This window comes from Grampus griseus (assembly GCF_964374135.1).
Source record: "Grampus griseus genome assembly, chromosome: 1".
Classification (NCBI taxonomy): domain Eukaryota; kingdom Metazoa; phylum Chordata; class Mammalia; order Artiodactyla; family Delphinidae; genus Grampus; species Grampus griseus.
Window position 1 is genome coordinate 31210983 of NC_139017.1, and position 25358 is coordinate 31236340.

The following is a 25358-nucleotide window of genomic DNA, read 5'->3' on the forward strand; positions in this document are numbered from 1 at the left end:
ATGTATTTTGTAAATTTTTTAGCAAACCTTAACAGGAGACTAATAATAAAAATCTTAATAAGTAACATTTATTTGCAACTTAATCCTCTATGCCCAACACTGTATACTTTACATAAATTATCTAATTCTTAACAACAATGTATGAGATACATGATATTATTCATATATTATAAGTGAAGAAACTGGGGCAAGGGAAGTTAAATTCAGTTGCTATAAAGATATGCATTATAACCATTTCATTTATAGTTCAAAGAAAGCATTGTGGAATTATATTAATATTTTGGAAATCTGTCCTTAGTTTTAATTTTGAGTTCATTCTTCAGTCTTTCCTGTAATTATCTATAGAATTACGATGTAATAACTATTGACCCCACTGATAAAATTGAAAACTGAGCTTATTTTTAGATGGCTTTTTGAGGAGGGGTCATGGCATCATCATGGTAAGTGGAATCATTCTTTTCTTATTTTCTCAGACACTAAATAAAAGACTAAAAAATTGTTAGGATGTAATCATTTTTAACTTACCATTGATTAATTTAAATATATAAAAATCATATCACATTAGTAAAGGTTTACAAGTAATTTGAAACATTTTCATGATTGTGGAAGTTTTTACAGGCTTATTATATTATTACCAGTAGGAGTCCTAAGAAATATAATGCTAGAAGAATTAGCACTCCTGTATCATGACTCATAGAGTCAAGTGAATATTAGACTGAAAATTTGATCTTTATACTCAACCAGACTTGGAGCCTGAGGATGAGCTTGTTAGTTCATATCTACTAAATTTCAGGATGGTTTCTAATATTGGCCTTATCCAATATCTCATGTTTTAAAAGTCTACTTCAGAGATGCCAAGTTTCCTTGACATTGATGGATGGTATCCCATTGAGTGGAGAATATAGAGTCTAAGTCATTTTTAGGATAAGCTTCATTTCATTTATTAAAAATAACTAAGCATAAATAATTCTTCTGTAAACCAGCTGCAAGGTTATAGCTCAATCCTACTGAATGTCAGGCAACCATACCTTATTCCTTGGTAACCTGTAAAGTAGCTAGCCTTGCCTGCCATACATGTGACTTATCTAATCTCTGACAAGATTCTCATTAGGCTGAAATCCCTTACTGTAGCTATTCTTACCTTAATTTTTCTTACGGCCCATTCTCTTAACTACCTGCTGTAGCAGCTGACATAGCTCTGTTAGGTTTGCAAATGAAGATCATGGATCAGTGTAATTTTGCACCTGAAAATTTGGATATATTGTTTCTTTTAGTACATTTATTACTCACTCTATGCAAGGCACCGTGATAGGTAATGCAGAAAGTACATAGATGAGCAGTAGTAATCTGGTACTTAAAGGCTACTGAGTACTTACTAGTGTCAGGCATTATTCTAAATGTTTTACCACATGTATTACCTCCTTTGATTTTCACAGTAACTACGTGAGCTAGGTACTGTTGTTATCTCCATTTTATAGATAACAAAACTGAGGCAGGAATACATAAATTGCCCCAGGGAACACATGTACCTGGTAGATTTGGGCCACAAACCCAAGCAGTTCTGCCTTTAGGACCTATGCTTAGCTATGACATAATACTGCTTCTTTTTTTTTTTTCCTTTGCGGTACGCGGGCCTCTCACTTCTGTGGCCTCTCCCGTTGCGGAGCATAGGCTCCGGACACGCAAGCTCAGAGGCCATGGCTCACGGGCCCAGCCGCTCCGCGGCATGTGGGATCTTCGCAGACCTGGGCACGAACTCGTGTCCCCTGCATCGGCAGGCGGACTCTCACCCACTGCGCCACCAGGGAAGCCCAATACTGCTTCTTATTCCTTGATCTCAAGGAACTCACTTGCCTAAGTCATTCTTAAGCTTTCCAGGAACTTCAGAGCAGAGCTATATCACCTCTATAAAGGAGAGCACAATGCACCCTGTGGCCGAGGCAGTTAGCATTCAGCACAGTTTTCTAGTTTGTTGACTTTCACATGATTCTAGCTTTAATAATATTCCTCTTCTGTGAAAATTCTCTAAGACTTGTCTTTAATAGGGTTTTGGATGTTTAAGTGAAATGCTGTAGTTCTGCAAATAAATGGAATGCCCTAGTAAAATTTTATTCAGTTAAGATTTGATGAAACAATTAGATGCCTAATTTCTCCCAGAAATCTTACAGCAGATTTTTCTGGTTCTGGGGGTGGTGGAGAGGGACTTTAACGCCATCCCGAAAGGACCACAGGTAAAACAAAGAATAACATCAGGGTTTCAGGGTTTGATGTTCTCTTACCTTCTTTCACCAGAAGTTTTATTTTGAGATGTGGCAGAGCAAAAACATTGGTCGTGTTGATGGACTTGAGTTGTTCAGATAATTATCTTCAGTTTTGATTGGTTGAGCAAAAGTCTCAAGAGATTTCTCTAAAATTTTTAGTTCACAAGTGAATTAAGGGAAGGTCAGCTCTAAGCAGAACATAATTTCTAGAAGAAAATTGTTCTGGAAGATTGGTAATAAAGTTGTTAGTTGCAAAGATGAGTTAAAGATACACACACACACACACACTGGAATTGGCAGTTTGGACTAGCCAAACCCCTGTGTATTCCATTCTGAAGCTGTTGAATCTCAGTATTGGAAAAATATCTAACAGTTTCTTGAAGTTGTTTTAGTCTCACCCGTAAGTATGCAGTAATGCTTGTAAAGCTGTCCAAGCTTTCTGACTTGACTAGCAGACAAGTTTTTTCTAAATAGTAAAGATCAGTAAATTAGGGAGGGAAAAGTATTAATAAATAAACTTAGAGTTATAATTCAGTTCTTTAAACCATTGGCTCACTAAATATTCTGCACTTTTGTAATATCAACACTTTACTGATATAACAACATAAATAGATTTCAGGAGATTTTGATGTTCAGCAAATCATATGAAGATAATATTGAAAAATTCATTTGTATATTTCTGTTTTTATAAATTGACCATTTAAATACGGCATACATTATTTTTTTGTTTTTAAAGATATGTATTTTAATACTGTGGGTTTCTTAATTCTTTTGGGAAATTGACATAAAATATATTGTCAAGAATTCATACTTAATCATTTCATGTGAAAGGCACAAATTCACTTTGAAGTAACTTTTATTCAATGTAGAATGTTGACAAAACTAGAGTTTTCTTCTAATTTCCTGTCTATATTTTTATAAATAAAATGTATTATTTTGCTGAAATCTTAAAATTATTTTTCCATTGGAAGTTATAGCATTTTCATAAAGTTTTTAAATAAATTGATAAGGATCTTGAACATGATTGAATTTTGATTTAAAATAAAGCTAAAATTTGTTTTACATTGTGGCAAATATTTACATTTTAGAGAAGAAACTTTGCCTGTAATTAGTCAATAATATTTTTAAAATAACTTGGATTATAGATACAAATAATCTGCAGTATATTAAGGGAAGATGAGACTACATTCATAAATCCCCTTTTATAGTTGTAGTAAAATTCATTTAAAAAACTATATCTGTAGAAATGAATTGTGCAAAATAATATACATGTAACATTTACATTTTTAGGAACTGAAAAATAGAGTTCTATGTCATTTAAATTGGAGACTGTCTCCCTTCAGTCAATAGGCTTGATCATCATCTGAGCTGCTCTCAAGGAGTATGAGCCACCTCGGTATTCAGCCCAAAATATTCCGTCTTGGTACTTGCTTCTGTAATGGCCTCCTCTGTACCATACTCCATTTAGGTTAGAGTGTGCACAGGCATTGTACCACCATCCTCCTTTATGAAAGTGGGCGCAGTTTCCTTTGAGGAAAAAATATAGACATCAGAGTAAAAGTTTCTTCTAAGTGTGGTACTCTGTAAACCATCAAATACTTATTCTACTTTTAGAACAATGTGAGTTTTTCTTACTGATTTCAGTTACCTTTATCTTCATAGTGTTGTTTCTTCATTTATTCTGTTACTGTTGCTTAAGTATCACCTACTTGAAAGATCACTTGAATTGCCGTTTTTATTTTGCCCTTTGCTTAGTACCTGCTTTTTTGTTGTTGTTAAGTGATTTAATTTTCTGGCTAGCAGGGTAAATAAAATGCAAGTAGTTTTTGTGTGCAAGAGAGAGAGGTTGGAGAGATGGGGAGGGAAGGATATGGAGTTGCTAATAAACAGAGTAAAGTTTGGGGAAAATTGATTTTCAAAATAGCAAAAAAATAATATGAAATAGTACTATTAGCAATCAAATGAATTTCTATAAATAAGGCATGTATTATGATCATATTTGTTTTCCTCTTGCTGGTGTGAAATAGAGACCTATGCGCTGCTTGCCAAGACACAGCTGAATGTAAAAATAAATCAACTTTCAGGGGTATGTCTTTATCAGAGCCAGAAACCTAGGTTAAAAAGGCAAAAGTATGTGAAAATTAAATTAAAAATATGTGATGGCCTAAATGAGTCTTTCTAAAGAGACTATTTCCCCTCTGAATAAAGCTTTTTTGCTATTCCTGTACCACATGCTGCAGTCGTCTTGCTAGTCCCCTTTACCAAGAAGTGCCTTTACCCAGTGTACCCAAATGGCTTGTTTCCTTCACTCCCTTCAGGTAACATTCAAATGTTACCTTTCTTGGCCAACCCACATAAAATGGCACCCACCCCCTGTTCCCTTATTCGGTTTTACTTTTCCTAAAGTACTTGTCACCAACTAACAAATCATCTTGTCTCCTTCTAGAAAGTAAGTTCCAAAAGGGCAGGAACTTTGTTCACTGCTGTATTCCTCAGCACCTACAACAGTGTCTAGCACGTGGTAGGGGTCCAGTGGGATTTGTTAGCAATTTTAGGCAGTTGGAAGTTTTATTTCCAGATGAGTATGTTTTGTTTCCCATCCCCACCCCATCAAGTTAGAACAACAGAACCTTTTTCACAGAGTTCACACTTTGGGATTGCCTTAGAGAAGAGCTCCTAAAAGCTGTTCCTTTCAGCAGGTTGTATTCTCTTTGAGTCCAAAACAACCTTTCTGAAAAGACTTTAATGGCAGTACTTTAATAACAGTGTTCTATTTAATGCGTAGAAAGTGGTGATTCTACAGAGAATACACATCAGTTTTTTCTTACTCACCTGCATACATATCTTTATCTCTGTCCAGTGTGGTGAACTGTTTACCATTATGCCACATCATAGAATCCCCAGCATTCCCCTGGTAAGTTCCCAGGCGCAGTCTATAGAATTCACTTTCAGGTTCCAGGCGAAAGCTGCTATATTCTGCATAGACTTTTTTATCACTCCAGTCTTCTAATTCAATCAACAACTTATAATTATCTTGATTGCTAAGCATATAGATATTTTGCAGTCCAAGCCAATATTCTCCATCTATGTTTCCAAATCCTTTCTGTTAATAAACAGAGAGCATGCTTACATGAGTAAGTATAGAGATAGTAAACTTTTTATAGATAAGTTTTAAACATTTGATAGCATAAAAATATTGACAATTTAAGTGGTAATGTGACCTTCCACTTTTGTAGATCACCTGTTCTACTGAAGTCCCATATAATCACTTTGTTTTGTTTTGCTTTCTCTTAATTTGTCAGCATTTATTTGCACAACTACCTCCAAACTTTACAAATAAGACAAAGGCAGAAGGGACTAAAATTATTCATAGTGACTAAAAACATTAACTAAGTAAACTACCCAGGCCCTTAAAAGGGGTTCCTGATTTCTCTCATACTCATAAAAAGAAACAATTTTTTGTATATAGATACTGTCCCCACCATAGTCAAACAAATAGGACATCTAACATTTTTATGATATTCAATAAAAATGATAGTATCTGTTCTAGAACAAATTATCTTCTTTGACTCTATTAGAAATAAAATTAGTAAATGTAAGAAGATAAAACAGTAATCTTCAAAGCTCCTTCTTTGAAAGATTGTAGGTTAATATTTGAAAAACATAATAAATCAATTAACTATCCTACTTCAGTAAGCATTTGCCATTGCAGGTATGCAGCAGAATATAAGTTTGGTAAACCTGATCTTAACGCTAAATGTATTTTCAGGGGGGTTGTGTTGCAGGATTTTTTCCCCTTGTTAAAGTAGAGAACTTCCCTGGCGGTCCAGTGGTTAAGATTTCCCCTTCCAATGCAGGGGGTGCGGGTTCAAATCCCTGGTGGGGGAGCTGAGATCCCACATGCCTTGCCGCCAAAAAACCAAAACATAAAACAGAAGCAATGTTGTAACAAATTCAATAAAGACTTTAAAAATGGTCCACATCAAAAAAATCTTTTAAATAAATAAGTAAGTAAATATAAAGTATAGGACCTCCAGCACATGACCGTTTTTCTAGGACTGTTTATCTCTGATTAAATGTACTTGATAATGGGCACAAATGTGGTCATGATTAAAAAAGCAGTTGTCTTCTTAGAAAATGAAATTAGGATCAGTCTTTGCAAAGAATTAAATACATATGTAAGTCATTCAGACTGAAAGGAAACATTTTAAAGTACATCTTCAGTTTCCTTTCTGCGTTTTAATTTTGACTTTAAAACCAGAGATGAGAATTGTCTTTCTGACAAATGCAGATAATGAAAAACAGATGGATAGTTTTTTTTTAACTGTGTATCTTATTTATTGCATATAATGACTATTATTGCAAGAGCTGCTTTGTTCCTACCTCTCCCCCACGTCTGAAACACTGATTTACCTTATAATTTTCCCAATTTCTGAAGAAGTTGACAGAGCCATCTGTTCTTTTCTGAATAACAGTCCAACCCCCAGGATCCAAACTGTTCTCACACCATAACTGCATTGGTCCATTGCTGTTTTCAGGTTTGATCATATAAATCCCACTGACTGAATGTCCAGCTTCTTTTGCATGCTGACAGTCTTTGAATGGTCCTATAATCAGAATATCTTTGATTGCCAGGAAACTTAATAGGAAAAGAGCCATATTAAAGTAGTTTTTAGTCAAGAGTCTTACTTACCTTTGTATCTTTCTTTACAGATACCACTTTTTATGTATTGTGTACACAATACAAGTTAAAGAAACTAAATTTATATTTAAAAAAAAGCTAAATAAAAGAATTACCCTAGTCCCACTATCTGGAACATTAACTTGTTTTATCTTCCACTGTTCTTGCAAGTCTTTGTCCAAATACATACATTTTTGTATTGTTATAATTCTAACACACATAGAAAATTGGATTCTGTCTTTTTATTTTAACAAACATTTCCATTGTCTCCATTCTAGCACCTACGGTAGCTGTAATATGCAATCTTTGATGTTGATATATCATGTTTATTCCACTGCCATTGGACACTGAGGTTTTATCTGATTTTTGCTATTATTAATAACACTGTACAAAGTGTCTTCTTATTGGCTTCATTTTTTCATACTTATAAAAATGTTGCAGGATTGATCTACTGGATCAAAATGGTACAAACAGCTTTACAGTTCTTCATAGTGCCCAATTTTTAGTTTCCAAAATTTGATTTCAGTGGAACACACTAGTCCCTTGAGATGCTCAGTGAAAATGGCATACCACAGTCAAATAAGTTTTAGACTGCTAAATATTATGTTACCCTTTCGGAAACACAATATACATTCACATATTAAAGACTGAGAAGCCCTGAAGTAAACCAGTTTCCCAAACTTTTGGAATCTTTTAACGTTTTCCCTCATACAACAGTTCATAAGAATACACTTCAGGAATGTTGGCAAAATGCCTTTCTAAAGTGTTGTATCAATTTATATGACTGATAGTAATTTTCTTATTTAATCTACACAATGACTTTCTGATAGTTTACAGATGTTCTATAGATGAAACAGTTAACTAACTAGTCTTTAAACCATAGGCTTAAACCCACTTTTTTCTAATCCCAGCATCTATGCTCTGAACTGCTGTGCTACAGTTGTCCCCATGTTATCTCACAGTTCTATGAATTCACTTCCTATTTTTTAATCCACTGATAAGTTTTTCATAAATTTTAAAGTGACAAAACATTTTGTAAAATCATTTGTAGAGTGTCTTGACTCTTCAACTTGTGATTTCCATATTTTTGATCTAAAGAAAGACAGCTTCTAGTTTTACTGAACATTATTTAGTTTCACCCTTCTCCAGTGTTTTGATGCTTTGATTCTTTTTCGTATGTCAAGATGTGAAGTGGTTCAGAAATAAGAATTACCCTAAAGATCTATTAGAACAACCAAAAAAGTATAGAAATTTCAGTTGTCAAATTTTATATGTTACTAAAAATTTTTAAATTCTGACATGTAGAATTTTTAGAAAATGTGTGAAAGTAAGAGAGTTTAGTCAAGTAAAATTCATCCAAGAAAGTCTGTACTGTAACGATGATAGGATTGTTGAAATTTTGAGGAATGTGTTATCTATACTGTGCCAAGTATATACAGGGTCCCTTATGGGGCCTTATTGGGATAGAATTAATCTCATTAAATAAACAGTTCCACAGTTACGTCATTAGAAGGGATTCTTAGAGACTATAAACTCTTCCCTCTAGATTCCTCCTTGAAGATGGAGACTGTTTTTGTTTTTCTTCTGACTTCATGTCATCACTGTTTTAACTATTAAGTAGATGGTCAATACATTTTTGTTAAGCAAATGAATCTACTAAGTTGCCTTCACATTTTAAATAACAAGGAAATTGAAAACCACACACAAAAATCAGAGATGATCAATTCTCTAGTGCATGTTTTTATTATGTTTCAGGTTTTTAAAAATTATAATACAGTGACTTGTAAGCACTACAGTTACTATTAAAAATTTGTGGAAACTGGAAATATGTAATTCTATCTTTCTTGGGTTATATTTATGTTAGGTATTAAATGTCTTAGTTATAGAGTTTCAATTTGATTATTTTTTTATCGTTTTTATTTCTCTTCTGAGATTCCAGTCTTGCATTTATTATGAACATAGTTTCCTTTAAGCCGTAATAACTACTTTAAAAATTCTTGTTCCTTCTATTTCCTAGTTTGTTGAGAGTTCTTACCATGAATGGATTTAGGATTTTGTCAAAGGCTTTTTATTTATCTACTGACATGATGATATGGTTTTTCTTTTTTGTTAATATGATAAATTCTGTGGATTGTATTTTTAATGTCAAACCAACCTTTTATTCCTGGGATAACCTCAACTTTGTCATGTTATCGTTTTTATGTATAGATTGTTTTGATTTGCTAAAATTTTGTTCAGAATTTATGCTTTTATAGTCATGAGGTTATTTGTTAGTTTGTGAAAGCTCGTAAATAGTTTCTTAAGCTAGGGAGGACTATTCTAAAAATAATGTTTGCCCTTTTCAGACTGGCCATAAATTAGATCACATTCCATTTAAATTCAGTGTGAATTATTTTTATGCTATCTAGCTTCTCAGTTATTGAATTTAAATTACAGAGTATTCAGAGCCTTTAACACAATGCTTTACAAAGTAGTCATCTTGGGTAATTTTGTTCCCTTTTCTTCTTCGTTGCTGACCTTGACACTTACTGCGTAATTTAAGGAGCTTGTGTAGTAAATGTTTATTTAATTCATAAATTTAACGCAACTATTCAAAGATGAATATACAGTCATTTCTATTGCAGAAAAATAACGTACCCTGAAAAATCTCGTGTTCTGCAAAACTGTGCACTAAAAATAGCAGCTGATGTTAGCTGTTAGCATACTTTGTGTTCAGCTGCAGTTACTTGTGGCACAGAACATTAATATGCTTGGGGAAAATTCCATATGAATCAATATGACCACTTTGTTTTGCTGATATTATTCTCCTTTTTTATCAGTCACGTATGAGCTACTTCACGTTACAGAAACACACATTGTAGTCAAGTCAGAGAAGGGTAGAGAAGTTTAAATGAAGTATGATTTCCAGGTCCAATCTTAAATTATTTTGTGTAATGCATGGTAACGTGTTTATTTGTTTACTCACGAGCAAGGACTGTAATTTTTGGTTGTGTATCCACAGGTTAACCCACTTAGGTGCTCAAATATTTGTTGAACTAAATGATTCCTGGCAGCCACAGTGGTTTCCTCAGTTCTGCATTATTTTTCCCAGAAATGTCTTTTCTGCATCTATGATAGCCTAGAAATCTTTAGGCTCCAGGGATAAGGAAACAACCATAGAGTCCAGTGGGAAGTGGGGGGAGAGAACTCCACTACAGCTTGCTGAGTACTCTGATTGAATCAGCAGGGCACCCGGGAACACTGGCTAAGAATTAGCTAACCTAGATTTGTGGGGAAGAGCTGGAGTCGGCTCCATCTGAGCTGAGTTGTGAAGATTGAGTAGGAGTTTGGCCATTAGGGGTAGAGGGTCTGATCAAGGCCACACATGGGTGAAATGTGCTGAGGCGTGGAGACAGAAGAGAGCTTGATGTTCCAGCGGAGTTACAAATTTTGCATGTCTGAAATGTCAGTGGTTGGAGGGTGGTACTTAGAGCTCTTGAGGTTGGCTGTACGGTTGAAATTGATTTCTTCAGTCTAAGAATGCAGTCATCATAGTTGTTTACCACGTTAACCAGATTTTTTTTCTAAATTGTCACTTTCACAATAGTCAAGGATATCTGAGGAGCATTGCTCTTATTTTAAAACCTATTAGTGTTGTAGTTAAGGCACACATGAAGTGGTTTTGTTGCAATACATACAGATATCTCTCTTATTTTAGAAATTTGCTTATTCTATGAATGTCATCTTTGTAAATGTTTGCTCTGCACTCATTTGAGTATAGTTTTGACAGTTTACATTTTATGTTTAACTATATATTCACAAGTTGGACTTTCATTAGATTATTTGAATTGCTGTTAAAATATTTAGAAACATCAAGGTTTTGAATCTTGACAGAATATTAGTAAAATGCCATTTGTTCCTTTCCTGCTATTTAATAAGCCCTCGGATGTTTAAGCAAACTGGGGAGTTCTGGGTTTTCTAGATCCAGCTTTGATTTGATAAGACTTCAATTTATGCAAATTTAAAATTATCTTCAACTTTAATTTTCAACCCACTTTTTCGTAGTGGGCTTCATGTTTACAGTTTGGATGCCTGTTAGACTTGGTTGATATAAAGGCTTAGGAAAATGTGGTTGAAATTCTTTTCCAAGACATATGGATAAAATTAGCAGTGCTCATAGCTGTTTTTTTTCTCGTCAGTAAAGATAGTAAATGTCAAAATTTAGTATTTGTTTATTTTTATAAATAAACCATTAACCTGTCTTAGCCCAGTGTATACTGTTGGTCTTGGCATAAATATTTTCTCATTATTAACTTGCATATCTTATTCATTTTCTGCTGTAGAATTAGGTTATAGATCATTCTTACATTAAATATTTTACTGCTTTCTCTGTACCATACAAAATGCTTAACAGGAATTCTTAAAATGACTAGTAAAAAAGTAGCAGCTTTACTTTTGAGAAGCCAGTTTTAACTTGCTGGTTTATATTATCAGAAATAAATTAATTGATTTATTTATCTATGATATTTATATATGATTCAGGAATTTGTTATTAATGGTTCAAAGGGTATAGACTGGAAGTACCTTTCTTTCAAAATAGGAATTTTATTAACCTTTTGTTTGCATTGAGTAATTTTTTTTTTTAATTTTATTGGAGTATAGTTGATTTACAATGTTGTGTCAGTTTCAGGGGTACAGCAAAGTGAAAGTTAAACATATATCCACTCTTTTTTAGATTCTTTTCCCATGTAGGTCGTTACAGAGTACTGAGTAGAGTTCCCTGTGCCATACAGTAGCTTCTTACTAGTTATCTATAATATTTTATTTATAATAGTGTGTATATGTCAGTCCCAATCTCCCAGTTTATCCCTACCCACCCCGCCTTTCCCCCTGGTACCCATAAGTTTGTTTTCTACATCTGTGACTTGCACTGAGTAATCTTGAAATAGTCATCTTCTATGACACAATTGCATTCTTCTCAAAGCGGGAAAATGGAATTCTGTACATTGAATTTGAAGGACCAGTCTCTTTCTTCCTCAGTTTCTTTGATGATTAAAATTTGTATAAGACTAACAAACTCCAGTTAACAGGTCTGATTCATCATAGAAAGAAAAACATTGACCAGTCATGCCACATATTTTCCAACATGTATTTTTTCATTAAGAACCCGTATTTTGAACAGAACAGTGGGCTACAAAAGACAAGAGGTTTCATACTTTGAATAGCACCTTTACTGGGAACCATCTTTATTTAACCTACCTATTCTCTTTCTATAAAGAAACTATTTAATTACTTAAAAGGAAAATCGTTTTCTTTTTGTTGCTGAATTCCTCATTCATTTTCTTACTTTGTCCCAATCCTGTGCTCTTTGTGATAGGAGAAATAGGACAAAAGACATAACCAATTTAGAGCGTTCAAATAATTGGTCAGCAAGTAAAATCTTTTAAGAGGTAAACTTTTTAATTGGGTTGTGAGTTAAGCATAAGGTAAGTATATTCAACAGCATTTCTGGAATGGGAAATTTGAGGCAAATACTTTCTAAAGTGATAATAGATTCTTTCTTGTAATAATATGAATTACTTTATTAATGTATAAGTTTAAAATGCAGTTAGCAACCTGAGCTTTTATATTGAAGTTACTTAAGAATATACCGATTATTTTTTATAAGTGGTTAATGGAATCATGTTTCAGCCCCTTTGCTTAACCAGTCTTCTTTAGTTTCTCTTAGTTTAAGTGCTAATATAAATATGCCACTGAAACCAATTGCATTTTTAAAATTTACTAATAGGAAACATTATAAATAATTGAAAATTAGCTTATTACCCACTAAAAAGCATTTTTTTTAGTTTCTAATGACTGTTTTTCAAATTTAACTTTTTAAGCTTACCTTTTATATTCCCATACGTGGCAAGGCATATATTGGAAAGTGCACTCAAAAAATGTAATAATGATATTCAGACTGTACACAAAGCATTTTCACATGCATCACCTCATTTAATCATCACAACAAACTCTTACAAAAGAAGCAACTGGGCCTAGGAAAAGCCTGGCCAGAATCCAAGTTTCCTGGTATTCAGATCTATTCTCTAACATACTCTGAAGGAACTTTCTCAACTTCATTCACCTACAAGGAATGAACGTACTTTTATAAATACACCATTTGTAAAAGGAAAATGTTTTCTTTTATGAAAGACTAACCCAAAATGTAGCCAATGAATAACATTAACAGTTAAGAATTTTTTGATGGCAGTTTGCCAAGTGTATAGTTACATTCTCAAACATTTTGTTTTTTAGGTAGAGGGAAAGTAATGTTTCTGGAGATTATTTATTGTAAACCAACAAAAGTATTCTGTTATTTGGCATAAGTTCATAGTAAGTTTGTTCTCTTGAGGTGCATTTTTCTTATAACCATTTTAAACGAAAATATAAAATTGTCATTAAAACACCTTTTAAAAAAATGCTGATAAATAAAAAGAAACAAAATTGAGTTAATTTGTAATGAGGTGGATGGACCTAGAGTCTGTCATACAGAGTGAAGTAAGTCAGAAAGAGAAAAACAAATACCATGTGCTAACACATATATATGGAATCTAAAAAAAAAAAAACCAATGGTTCTGAAGAACCTAGGGGCAGGACAGGAATAAAGATGCAGACCTACTAGGGAATGGGCTTGAGGACACGGGGAGGGGGAGAAGGGTAAGCTGGGACGAAGTGAGAGAGTGGCATGGACATATATATACTACCAAACGTAAAATAGATAGCTAGTGGGAAGCAGCCACATAGCACAGGGAGATAAGCTCCGAGCTTTGTGACCACCTAGAGGGGTGGGATAGGGAGGGTGGGAGGGAGGGAGACTCGAGAGGGAAGAAATATGGGAACATATGTATATGTATAACTGATTCACTTTGTTATAAAGCAGAAACTAACACACCATTGTAAAGCAATTATACTCCAATAAAGATGTAAAAAAAAATGCTGGTAAGATATATATAACATAAAATTTACCAGCTTAACCATTTTTAAGTATACAGTTCAGTGGCATTAGTACATTCTCATTATTGTACAGTTAATCTCCATAACTCTTGTCATCTTGCAAAACTAAAACTCTGTACCCATCAAATAACAACTCCACATCCTCCCCTCACCCAGCCCCTGGCAGCCACCATTTCTACTTTCTATCTCTACAAATTTAACTACTCTAGGTACCTCGTATAAGTGGAATTGTACAGTATTTGACTTTTTTGTGACTGGCTAGGACACTTTTTAAATAATACATATACATTATGCATTTAAAGAGTTTAGAATGATCATGTACCTACATGTAGAGTGCAGTAATATGAACTTCTTGGTGCCAGAAGCATATGTAAGTACAGCAATAGACATCCATCTTTGCCCTTTTTTGTGCAAGTACCCAAACAGCTTAGACATATTTTCCAGTCTGACATAAGAATAATATGAACAAAGATTTTAGCACGTTATATGTAAAGAAAAAATAGCAAGTCTATTTATTGTTGCTTGTAGTAGTTTATATTTGATAAGAATCACAGAATATTAGAACTAGAAAGAGGTGTTAGAATCTTCCAGTCCAACCAGCACTCTCTCATTGTACAAACGAGAAAACACAGGCAAAGTGACTTACCCAGGGTCAATAACAAAGGAAACAAGCTTCCTTAATTCTGTGCAGTTTCCCTTGTAGCTAATTATGTCCTTGAATTTCAGAGACCAACATTTATAGAAAAAAATAAAAAGTTAATGTTTACTTATAACAACAAATAAATAATGAATAACAGAAAAAGTTATGCGCGTGCTTAGTTTTTACATTAAGGATTGGTTTATTTGGGATGTATACACCATTGTTTCATTAAAGCAAAAGTCTGTTTAATGGGACCTTTGATATGCTAAATCCTCAGCATGATTTAAGTCTGTAATGCTAGATTTTTTTGCACTACAGCTCAATGTGTAATAAAACCTAGAACTGACGCATCTCATTTTGCTTAGGCATTTTTCGTGTGTCAGTGTATGAATATGTGAATAATCATTTCTTCTAGAACTGGTGATACCTCCAGTTAAGATCAGTACTGACAGAAAATACTCCATGGCAGTCATCTCCATACTTACATAATTGTACATCCCATCAGTTAAAAAAAATTTCACACACTTCAGATATGTTTACTTATAAATTGTATGTAAAAACTACTGGTAAATTGTATACAGTAGTAAAAGCTTACACAAGACATATTTTAAAAGAATATAAAAATTATTTTTTTTTCTTTCTATACCCAGGTAATCATTTCATACACGTTATTCCTTTGGAAATCTTAATAATGATCATCATTTGCCTAATTTAATGGAACACTAGCCAGTTGTTACTGTTAGTTAGAACACTATAAAATGAATGACTCCAGTACAATAAAATGTGTTAAATTACTTTCATGAAGGTCTTTGGAATGACAACTTTAAGAATCTCTGTAAAAATGTAGTTATCAAGTCAACCAGCATTTATTTAGCATCTGCAAATGACACAGTATCCATCTACCAGGAAGGAGCTTGTATTATAGATGGAAGGCATTTTATTTAGATGTGTGTACAAGTACTGTGTGTACATGTGAAGGTAACTGATAATTCAACAGTGAATATAAGAAATGTTGTGTCTGTGTTACAGAGAGTAGAGACATTCTAAGGCACAGAGGAACCCTTTCCACCCGCCCCCAGCCCCGCCAAGGTCACCCAGTTAGAAATCCAGGATGTCTCTATCCTCTAGCTGCTTCCATAGATAATTTGGATCTAAGTTAGAGTTCTGGCTCTGAATAGAAATAAGGGACACATCCGTGAAAGACTGAAAAGCAACATGAATAGAACTTAGTTGACTGCGTGTGTGGGACAGGAGGGAAGTGTCAAAGATGAGCCAAGCGAATTCCAAAACGGGTAGTAACATACACCAAACTAGAGAAGTCAAAATCCATTTACCTGTCAATTTTACTTACAGAAATTTATATCCTGAGAGTATAATCATAGAGGAAAAAAAAGAAGAACAAAGTTAATTTTTAAAGTTGCAAGAATATTGATTACCATGTTTATGGGGGCGGGAGGGGTGAGAAAGACCTGAAGGTTATTACCAAAGTGTTAACTGTAGTTTATTTCTGAGTATTTGGATATTCAGCAAACCTTTTTACAAAGTTTGTTAGTGTTTTCTAGATTTTCTTTGGTAATTATTGCTTTTATAATAATAATTTACTTATTTCTAAAAGGAGAATGCCAGTTTAGGGAAAAGATTGTTTTAGGGTTTAGTTACTCATTTATTTATTCGTTCTTCAAGTATTTATTGTAGTGCTTACAATGTGCTGAGTACAGCATGCCAAACCTAATCCTGGCTAGATGTTTGAGAGAGAGACATGAAAAGACAGTTCACTTTCTTCCAGAAGCATTCAGTCTAGCAGGGAGACAGACATGCAAACAAATAGCTCCAGTGTAATATGATGTAAAAAACATAGTCAAGGCTTAGTCAGCAATTTGGGGAAGGAGCCATCTAGATACGTTTGTCTGAATCTGAGTAGGTATAACATTTAAGACACTATTTTAGCTAAGCCTTGAAATCTGCCAGGTTGACAGATAAGCTGAAAGAAGGCATTTCAGTAGAGGAAGCAGCAGCATGTGAGGTAATGGTCGAATAACCAGATGCAAACATCTAGCTTTGGTTAGAATCAAGAGGGAGAGCTCCATACAGGAGTCATCTGAGCAATGGTGATACTTGTAGCCTTGAAGGAGTATAGACCTCTAAAACAGAGTATCTTCAAGAAAGCCTTTTTAAGCCATAGGAGAAGGAAAAAGGTGCCAGTTGAAGGACCTAGAGAAGTAGAAAGAGTCAGAGTATTATGATGTGGAGGCCCAAGAAAGCAGAGATGTGAATGGTCAGTGGTGTCCACTGCTGGAGAAAGACACGTCCACTTTGTGATGTACATACTTCCAGTCTTTGTCTTTGTTCTGTGTTTTTGTTGTTGTTTAAAATTATTTCATAGTCTGTGCGCAGTTTTTTGTCCTGCCTTTTCAGAAAGTAAGTGAATGAACTGTAATTAATTTTTTTTTTTTTTTACTTTTGGGCATTTGGGTTTTTTCCCTTTACTCCAAGAAAACAAATCAACCTGTAAAGAATTCAGGAGAACGGCTTATGAGAAATTGGATGTAGGTGTAAAAGAAATGTTTTCAGAAAGTTAGCAGTGAGCTTATTACTAGACTGAAACAAAGATGAATTCTTCATCTTTTTATTCTGGGCACCTTGATGAGTGACTGATAATGAAGGGAAGAAGGAATGAAATTAGAAACAGAGGTAGAGATATTAGGATCAATTCTCAGGTTTTTTAATGTATTGAAGACTTACTTATACTTACATGGTTACAGGGTACAATGGTAGGATTTTAGCTTTGGAAAATAGGAGGGATATCTTTTCCTCGTGAGACTGAGGGCAAGAAGGCATGGGTTTTGTGCAAATGTTTTCAAGATAGGAAAGCACAAGGAACCTAGGCCTGAGTAGACTTAATCTAAGCACAGCTGTAGCTGGTGCATGTGCTGAGAGTGGAGATAAGAGGGGGTTAATTCTAGCCTTTAGGAGAGCGAAAGCAAATTATTACATGTTCCTTTTGAGGAAGATGGTGATGGGAAGAGCATCAAGAGGTAAATGAAAGGATTGTTTAGCAGTCGTGAGGATCTAGTTGGAGTCCGAGAGGATGGTCATAGAGGTTAGGAGTGGATTGTGGACTCATCCTGTCTCAATGCTAGTAATTCAGATTGTAAGAATTTGGATGAAAGACTACTTTTTCCACGAAATATACTGTTTCTATGAACTCTTAGAGCTGAGAGGTGTATTTAAGATCAATTCTTGGTTGATAGAAAACAAAAACAGAAAATTTAATGTTCATGTATAATTACATCACCAAAATGAAGAATAGGCATGTATTACGAGCATTGTCTCATAAACCATAAAACATATTAACCTTGTACTTCCATTTTTAACAGTAAGAGGTAACTCACCTTCATTGATGAACGTAACCGGTGGTACCTTGAAAGGGCTTTTGGTGGGAGAAGTTGCCAGATCAGGTGGTGGCACTAAATCTCTGGGGTAACCTGGATCCCTCTGTATCTCATTGCCTCCCAGCAGACCAGGAGTATACTGATAACTGTTAGGAATGTGCTGTGGCACTACCTGGACGAGAGGAGGAGACACATGGGGGTCTTGTCGGGAAAATATCCTCAAGCACTGTTCTTCCAACAGAGTGATCATCACAGACTGGTTATTGACAAGATCAGTCAAGGAAGCATATTTCAGCTCTAGTTCCCTGTACCTTGTTGCCATCTTCAGCATTTCTGTGGTGACATTGAGTATTTTATTTTCCAACTGGGAAAGTTCGAGTGAATTATCCCTCTTACGGATAATCTCATGTAATAGTTGCATATAGAGTTGAGTAACACGGGAGTTCATGTTACGGCTTTCTTTTCTCAGCAGCTTTACCTCATTGACAATGTTTCCATCTACATCCACCACCAATTGCAGGACATCTATCTCCCGCTTCTGCCTGGAGAGCACGTCCTTCAGGTTTTCAAGGTCCATCCTGGTGATCATGTCTTTAATGGTACCTGCATCTTGCCCTTTGGTATTGACACATATTGGCCCTGTTATTTTTTGTTCAGGTACCAGGAACGTGTATGAACATTTCTTTGCTTCCTCTTTACCATCTGTGGCACGAGGGTATCTCCTCTGGGTTATTTTTTTTATTTTGAACTGTCCTCCTCTGCAATGTCCAATGCCCATTAGTAGGAAGAATAGCACACTTAGGGTCCAGATAAAAGCCTTCATTTTGAAACGAGGTTGTATGACGTCTTTAAAAAAAAAAAAAAAAAAAAAGATGAAGGGAAAAAGTAGAAAAGAATTTATATTAATCTACTTTTAAAGTCAGTAACATAAAAAAAGTATCTAAGGGAAAAACTGAATATCTATTGGTGTTAATAAATTGGGCCAGAATTAAAGTTATTAATTTCTTAAATTCAGTATTAAGCACCTTCCTATTTGTTTAAAAATTAGGTTTCAGAGATGAGCTCTCCAACTACCACCTTATTGTAATGCTTTTTGTTCCCCAGCTCAATGAGCAGATCTTGGTGAGTGCCCACTGTGTGCTGAGGCATATTGTTAGGTGCTGTTGCGGCTTCTGAGACCCTGATAAGACACTTTTCTTACCTTTAAAAAGTTCACTTGCTATCTTAAGGCTTGGAAAATGGTACATAATGTTGGTAAGGCATTAATTAAAACATCTTCTCTAACTAGTATGAAAGTTGCCTGTGTTTTTTATTTATATTGTGCAGTTTCAATTAAATTGGCCCTCTCTAATAAGTATCTTTTTTATCTATCAAATTAAAAAAATATTTTTAGACAAATCTAAAACCAGAAAGTTTTAGCATCATATTTTTTGTTTGTTTTTGTAACATGTCCTTTTGGGATTGATGACAAGTTTAAGAATGATAGCATGCTCACAGTCATTATTGTGGCTAATTGTGTTTCCTAAATCGTAATCATATATACGCTCTAAACTTATATATGATTCAGCAGGTTCATTTTTCTAACAGAAGTTCTACTGAACTTCATTTTAGTAAAATGCTAATAATTTTTTATAACGATTACCAAGGAAAGAAACTCATCTGTCATTGAATCTGATCGTTAGAGTTGGAAAGTACCTTAAAGACCATCTCATCTCATTCAAGACAAGACCTCTTTGCTCCCATGGGTATGTTGAAAGCCAAGGCCACGGCCACACAAATAGGTAATATTAGAACCGGGTCTAGAATTCAGGTTCCCTGGCTCTTCAGTCAGTGTTTATAGCAGTGGCGCATACGCTAAAATGTGTGCTTGGAATGTTCCATTTTTGCTGTGGCAGATACATACTTGCCTTTTATAGTACAATTTCTATAGAAACACTCGAGGAAACCATAAGAGTAGTTCCAAGAACCAAAGCTGCTTTCTTTTTCTTTAGCTACCTCCCTAAAGAGTAGTAGCAGTTAGAATGAGTAAGATGTGTCACCCCATCAGGTTCATTAACAAGCTGCTATAGTATAGCCCACCTTCTCTCTCTTATAAACTTGATTCCTGTCTGCTGTTTCTGAAGGATGGCAGTGGATATACTAAGAAGTTTTCTATCCCATTTTCCACCCAGGTACTTGTTTTTTGCTTTGGGGAGCCAGGTCCCAAGTTGTTTATGCCTGCTATTAATAAATAGCAATGCAGCAATAACAATAGTTCATTTTTATTGGGTGCGTGTTAAGTGCCAGGCATTGTTTCAGCCTTTTACACGTATTAAATCATTTACATCTCACCACAACCCTCTGAGGTAGATTATTATTATCCTCATCTTCAAATGAAGAAACTGGCATCCAGATGTTAAGTACCTCACAGCTTCTAAGACATGAAACCAGAATTTGAACTCAGGCAGAAGACTCCAGGGTTCACGTTTTTCAATAACAACTACATCATATGGCAACGTATTCTAACCTTTTTTCTATCACCAACACTGTAGCAATCCCTTATATTTTTGTAGTGCTTAACGCGTGTTAACTGTTTGCATTCACAACAGCACTGTGAAGTAAACATCTACCATTTTGCAAAGAAATAAACCTGGAGGAGCTAAAACACTCAACTGGGATTCAGATCTTCTACTCATAACTTTCTAGACCTGTGATTTTTATCCTCGTCATGTAGTAACTGCAGAGGAGTCTTAACTTTGTGTTCCGTGTCTTTTACAGTCTTTTCCTGGTTTGTATCTCTTTACATTGACCCATTAACTTAATTATGCACAGGTATTTGTGGATCATTTTTATATCCCAGACTTTTCTGCTGTCACTCCTTTCCCTCCATATGTATTCTGTTAGTTGATAGTTACCTGTCTAACTTGATTATGAAGCCTCCTAAAATTAAAGGTTGTATCAATGAAATATGGACTCTTCAACTAGAGTCATAAAAATGACTACTGCTTTCTAAGACCATGTCTCCTTCGGTGTTTTCAAATGAAATGAGTAATGTTTGCAAAACAGGTGATAATGAAAATAAAGCAAAGAATGGATGGAATGTACAGAATTCTTTTTCTTTTCCTAACATAAGATAGGAAGGAGGTGCATAGTAATATTCCATGTTTGTGTCAAAGGCTTTCTGTTTGCTGACTGAGAGCCAGAAGTACACTTGGATGAGTACTTTTAGTTTTTTGCTTTCATACTTCGCCTTCTGACATTAGTAGAAAACTTAGACCGAGTGTCATCTATTTTATTTAAAAAGGACTCTAGTTACTATACTAGAGTTACCTGTACCAAAAACCAATAAAATATTTCTTGTTATACTTGCAGATTCATAGAATTTAGATATGGTTTATTTTTAAAACTGCAGACAGTAAAATAGAAGCCATCAGCCTGCTGGGTAAACGTATAGCATTTTTCCTGCGTAGTTAACGTATCCAGTGTTCAGATGCACTCATTTCAGTCACTTCAGGAATGGAATGGAAACTCTTAGATCATAAAATTATTTTATCTAAATAAACTAGTATGAAATAAGCTACCAAAACAAGGAAAATTCAGAGAGTATCATGAAACCTCAAAACATGTAGACTTTTCTGAACAGTATTCCGACTGAAGATCTTGTATTCCTATCAGACACAGATTTTCATAGAACTAAGAGCATATAATGCAAGTCTGCTAATGTGACTTTGTATCCGTGTTATCATGGAAGAACAAAAATGTGAAAATACAAATCTAAATTAAAATAGCAATAGCTTCCTTTTGGTGTGTTCTGCCTTGGCTCTCTGTGGGTTCCTGTATAATTAAATCATAAGATGAATTCTTGTCTACCATAAGAGACTCTGACCTAAGTTAATATTTAAAGGAGACAACCAAAAGTTTATTTTTTAAAAAAACAAATACAATTCCCTTAACCTTTACAAAAGTCATGACTTCGTTGTCACCTAAAGCTGAATAAGGAACCACACTTCTTAAGGAGCAGACTAGCTACATCATGAGTAAAGAAGGAGTTTTTAAAATACATTTACTGTTTATCTTTTATGAAAACATTCTCTTATTTGTATTTTCCCACATATGTTCAGTTTTTAAAGTGAAAGATCCATAAATCTGTGTTACATCATAAAACCTTTCTGTATATGTTAAAATTTTCCTAGGTCCCACAAGAATGTTGTAAATTAGTCACAGTATACTTAAGTTTAAATCTATGTCTTTGCTTGGTTGTTTTTAGGGGGGGAGAAAAAAAGCCTTCCATGCTTTGAGTTAATTTTATTGGTACTATTTCTCTTCATAGTTGCTACATTGCCAGCTAGTAGGGAGAAGAAATGAAAGTTAGGATATACTTCCTTTCAGATGGTAAACGCATAGAGGCATTTAACTGGCTGTGTCACGCACTGAAAACAGCATGAGGCAATGAACTTAAATTTATGAAGCACCAAAGATACCTTAGATAAAGACTTCTAGATTGTGAATTATGTTCTGGGAAGAGACTTGAGAACAGTTTCATCCCCTGGAGATATTTAAGGAAGGGATAAATAGTTATCTGGGTTTCAGATTAAATGCTTGCCTAAGGCTTCAGTAAGAACTGAGATTTAACTGAGGTCCTGTATTTTCATAGCGACAACAACAGAAAAAGAAAGAGATGACAGTATTTCGGATCTAGTATTGTTTGGAAATTTTATCGGAATTTCTTGTAAAATATGTTTAACAGAGATCCTCCCAGTATTGAGAGTTTTGAATCTTTAAGGAAAGGACATGAAAGTAGAAGAAATCCTATTTAGCTTTACCATTTTTTGCTTGTTGAAGATTCTTACCTTGAATTTCTTTGATTTTTAAAAGGACAGAGGACCCCCAGATCATAACAAATTTAAGTGTCTTTGGTGTTAAAGCTCATTGTTGGTAACTAGTAATTTTATTTTTCATAATTCTAGTAATACAATTAAACAAAGCCCCCAGATAGAATATTGAAAGAATCGTGTTTGTTGACCTATATTTTTGGTCTTTTAATTATGTATTTAAGTAATTGTATCTTCTGGGTTCTTATTTGCTATTGTTAATGCTGACGACTTACACAATACTTCTATCACATTTTGTTTCTTCTCCTCAATTCTAATCTGTCAGGTTTTAGGATTTTTTAATGTATCAGTCACTTTGCTTTTTCACATAATTCCAGTTGTAGCAGTTTTAATTTCTGTTGCCCAAGTTAAAGTACTGTTGCATATAAGCCTATGAAACTATTTAAAAATTTGAGTTTTAGCAAGAAATACCGTAGACTTGTTTTAAATCTTTAATATTTAGTAATATGAAATATTAATATTTAGGTTATATTTGGTTATGCTATAATTGAGGTATTGTTGCAGAGCCTTTCAGTTAATTTTATATCTTCTTAGCTGTGTTTTGTAGCTATACTTTAAGATATCTTCACAGTATATGTAAATCTTTAGCATATACACTGTAGCTATGTAAAGAGAAACAAACCATGTTTACATCTATTTTCTTTAGTCTGTATCCCTTTGTTTTTAATCACTGTGCTGTAAATCTTATACATTTAATCTGTTACTTGTTAAAATTTCTTATGTCACTAAAGTACTTGTTTTCTGAAACCCAGCATGTATGCATCAGTCTATAAACATATACACTAAATACCATTAAATTGAACCTCAAATAATTCATTAATCATCATAAAGTATATAATGACCAGTTTTATATAAAGTTGCAAAACAAAACCTTTTTCAGACTAAACAAATTGTAGTATATTCCAAAATTCTTTGCTTAATAAGAGATTTTGAAATTTCTACTACAAATGTAAAATAATTATACATTTCAACATACATAGAATTTTTAAATAAAAGTAAAAGAAATATTATAATACCTTTTGCATCTGTTGATAAAGCAAACCCAGAGACTTGCTGCTCTTACTCTTGCTTTTAAAAATCAGTGAAGTTTGTTCGTCTGTGACTTCAATGGCAACTGCATTTTTGTTTTGGACCGTTGAATCCAAGCTGTACTAAGGAACTTCTTTTTCTTCTTACAGCACAAATCAATTGAATTTGACAAGCCACCTATGTAATTTTAAGTAGTATAGTGGAAGTTCCTGGTCTGCGGGCTGTCTTTAATCCAGCAGAGAAAGCATTGTGGCTTTGCTCTGTCTGCCACATGGAGAAATTCAGTAACCAGCTGCAGCTGACCCGGATTGTATATACAGTACCCTTGAATAGTGATTCCCTCTCTTTCTCAGGAGACTCGAGTTCAGCCCACATATTACGTCACCAAAAATTTGCTGGAGACTTGGGGGGAAAATCTCTTTAGGATTTCCTCTCTGTAGCTTTAAATAGGGGTGGGGGTAGTGTGATCAGCAGGAGGTTGAAAAGCTCCGAACAAGGAGAGACTGTGCAGGTTGAAGGAAGGGCACCATCTGGAAACAAACTATCATAGTTCAGCGGGCAATTATAAAACAAACATTTTAGTCTGCTGCCCAGAGATCTTTTAAGTTGAACACTGAAAAAATAGTACTCAACTTCACTTAGAAGTAGGCGCAGGCTGATGAGTTTGTTTTTTATTACAAAGAACAAGAGTTAGGCTCTGTTCTAAGAGGCAGTCCCCTAAATAATATAATACCCTTTATAGCCTAGAAGAATTTCTAAACGTTGAGTCGCCAGTTCAGAAGTTTTTAAAGTTGTAAGAAACCTGATGTTGTAATATGTTATATCTTACTGTGTAATGTTTCTGAGATAAAACTGTTCATTTTTTAAATTCTAATGTTATATAATTAAATTCTGATGTTATATAATGTCACTGCCTCCCATTCTGCAGCATGACTCCTCTTGCCTGAATACGGTTATTCTTATTAGTTGATGCTGTGATTTAAAAGCAAACATAACCCTGGCCTGAGTGGGAGAAAAAAGAGAATTCTGACTCCCCGCTGGCTATGGGAACTTAGACAAGTCACTTTACCTACCTCTGGCCCAGTTCTTCTGCTATGAAATTAGGGTGCTGGAGAGGGAATTAGTAATTGTTGAGTACCAACTATGCTTTTATATTTCATTAAATCAAGAATGTTGATTAACTCAGTGGCTGAGGAGACACAGATTTAGACATTTTAAGTAATTTGGCTTAGGACTTCCATACTAAGCGGTAAGAACTGGGATTTGAATCTCTCTCCAAAGCATTCGGCCACACTCTCTCTCATTGGATCATATAATTGCTGATTGCTGCTTCTAGATAAAACCTGTGCGTTTCTACTTTCTGTGCATACCGTTGTGCTTTCCCCTCTTCGTTGCCTTACCTTGTGCTACGTTCTCTTTCTCAGGCCCTACCATCGACTGTTTGTTGATCAACATCCTTTATTTAAAGTCAGCTTACAATAGTTTCTACTTATTTCACAGAACTAATTATTT

General features: G+C 34.5%; 2 protein-coding genes across 2 annotated transcripts in view; one reads left to right on the forward strand and one right to left on the reverse strand.

Annotated features, from left to right (window-relative positions):
- Nucleotides 1–25358, forward strand: part of RALGPS2 (Ral GEF with PH domain and SH3 binding motif 2) — a 163136-nt gene that overhangs the window by 92852 nt on the left and 44926 nt on the right. The window lies entirely within an intron of this gene.
- On the reverse strand, nt 1824–24139 carry ANGPTL1 (angiopoietin like 1). Its single transcript, XM_082675511.1, has 5 exons — nt 23834–24139; nt 17947–18792; nt 6675–6868; nt 5094–5364; nt 1824–3788 (listed from the first exon to the last, which is right to left on the reverse strand). The coding sequence occupies exons 2-5, from the start codon at nt 18767–18769 to the stop codon at nt 3601–3603; spliced, it is 1476 nt and encodes a 491-aa protein (XP_082531637.1). The 5' UTR covers nt 18770–18792; nt 23834–24139; the 3' UTR covers nt 1824–3600.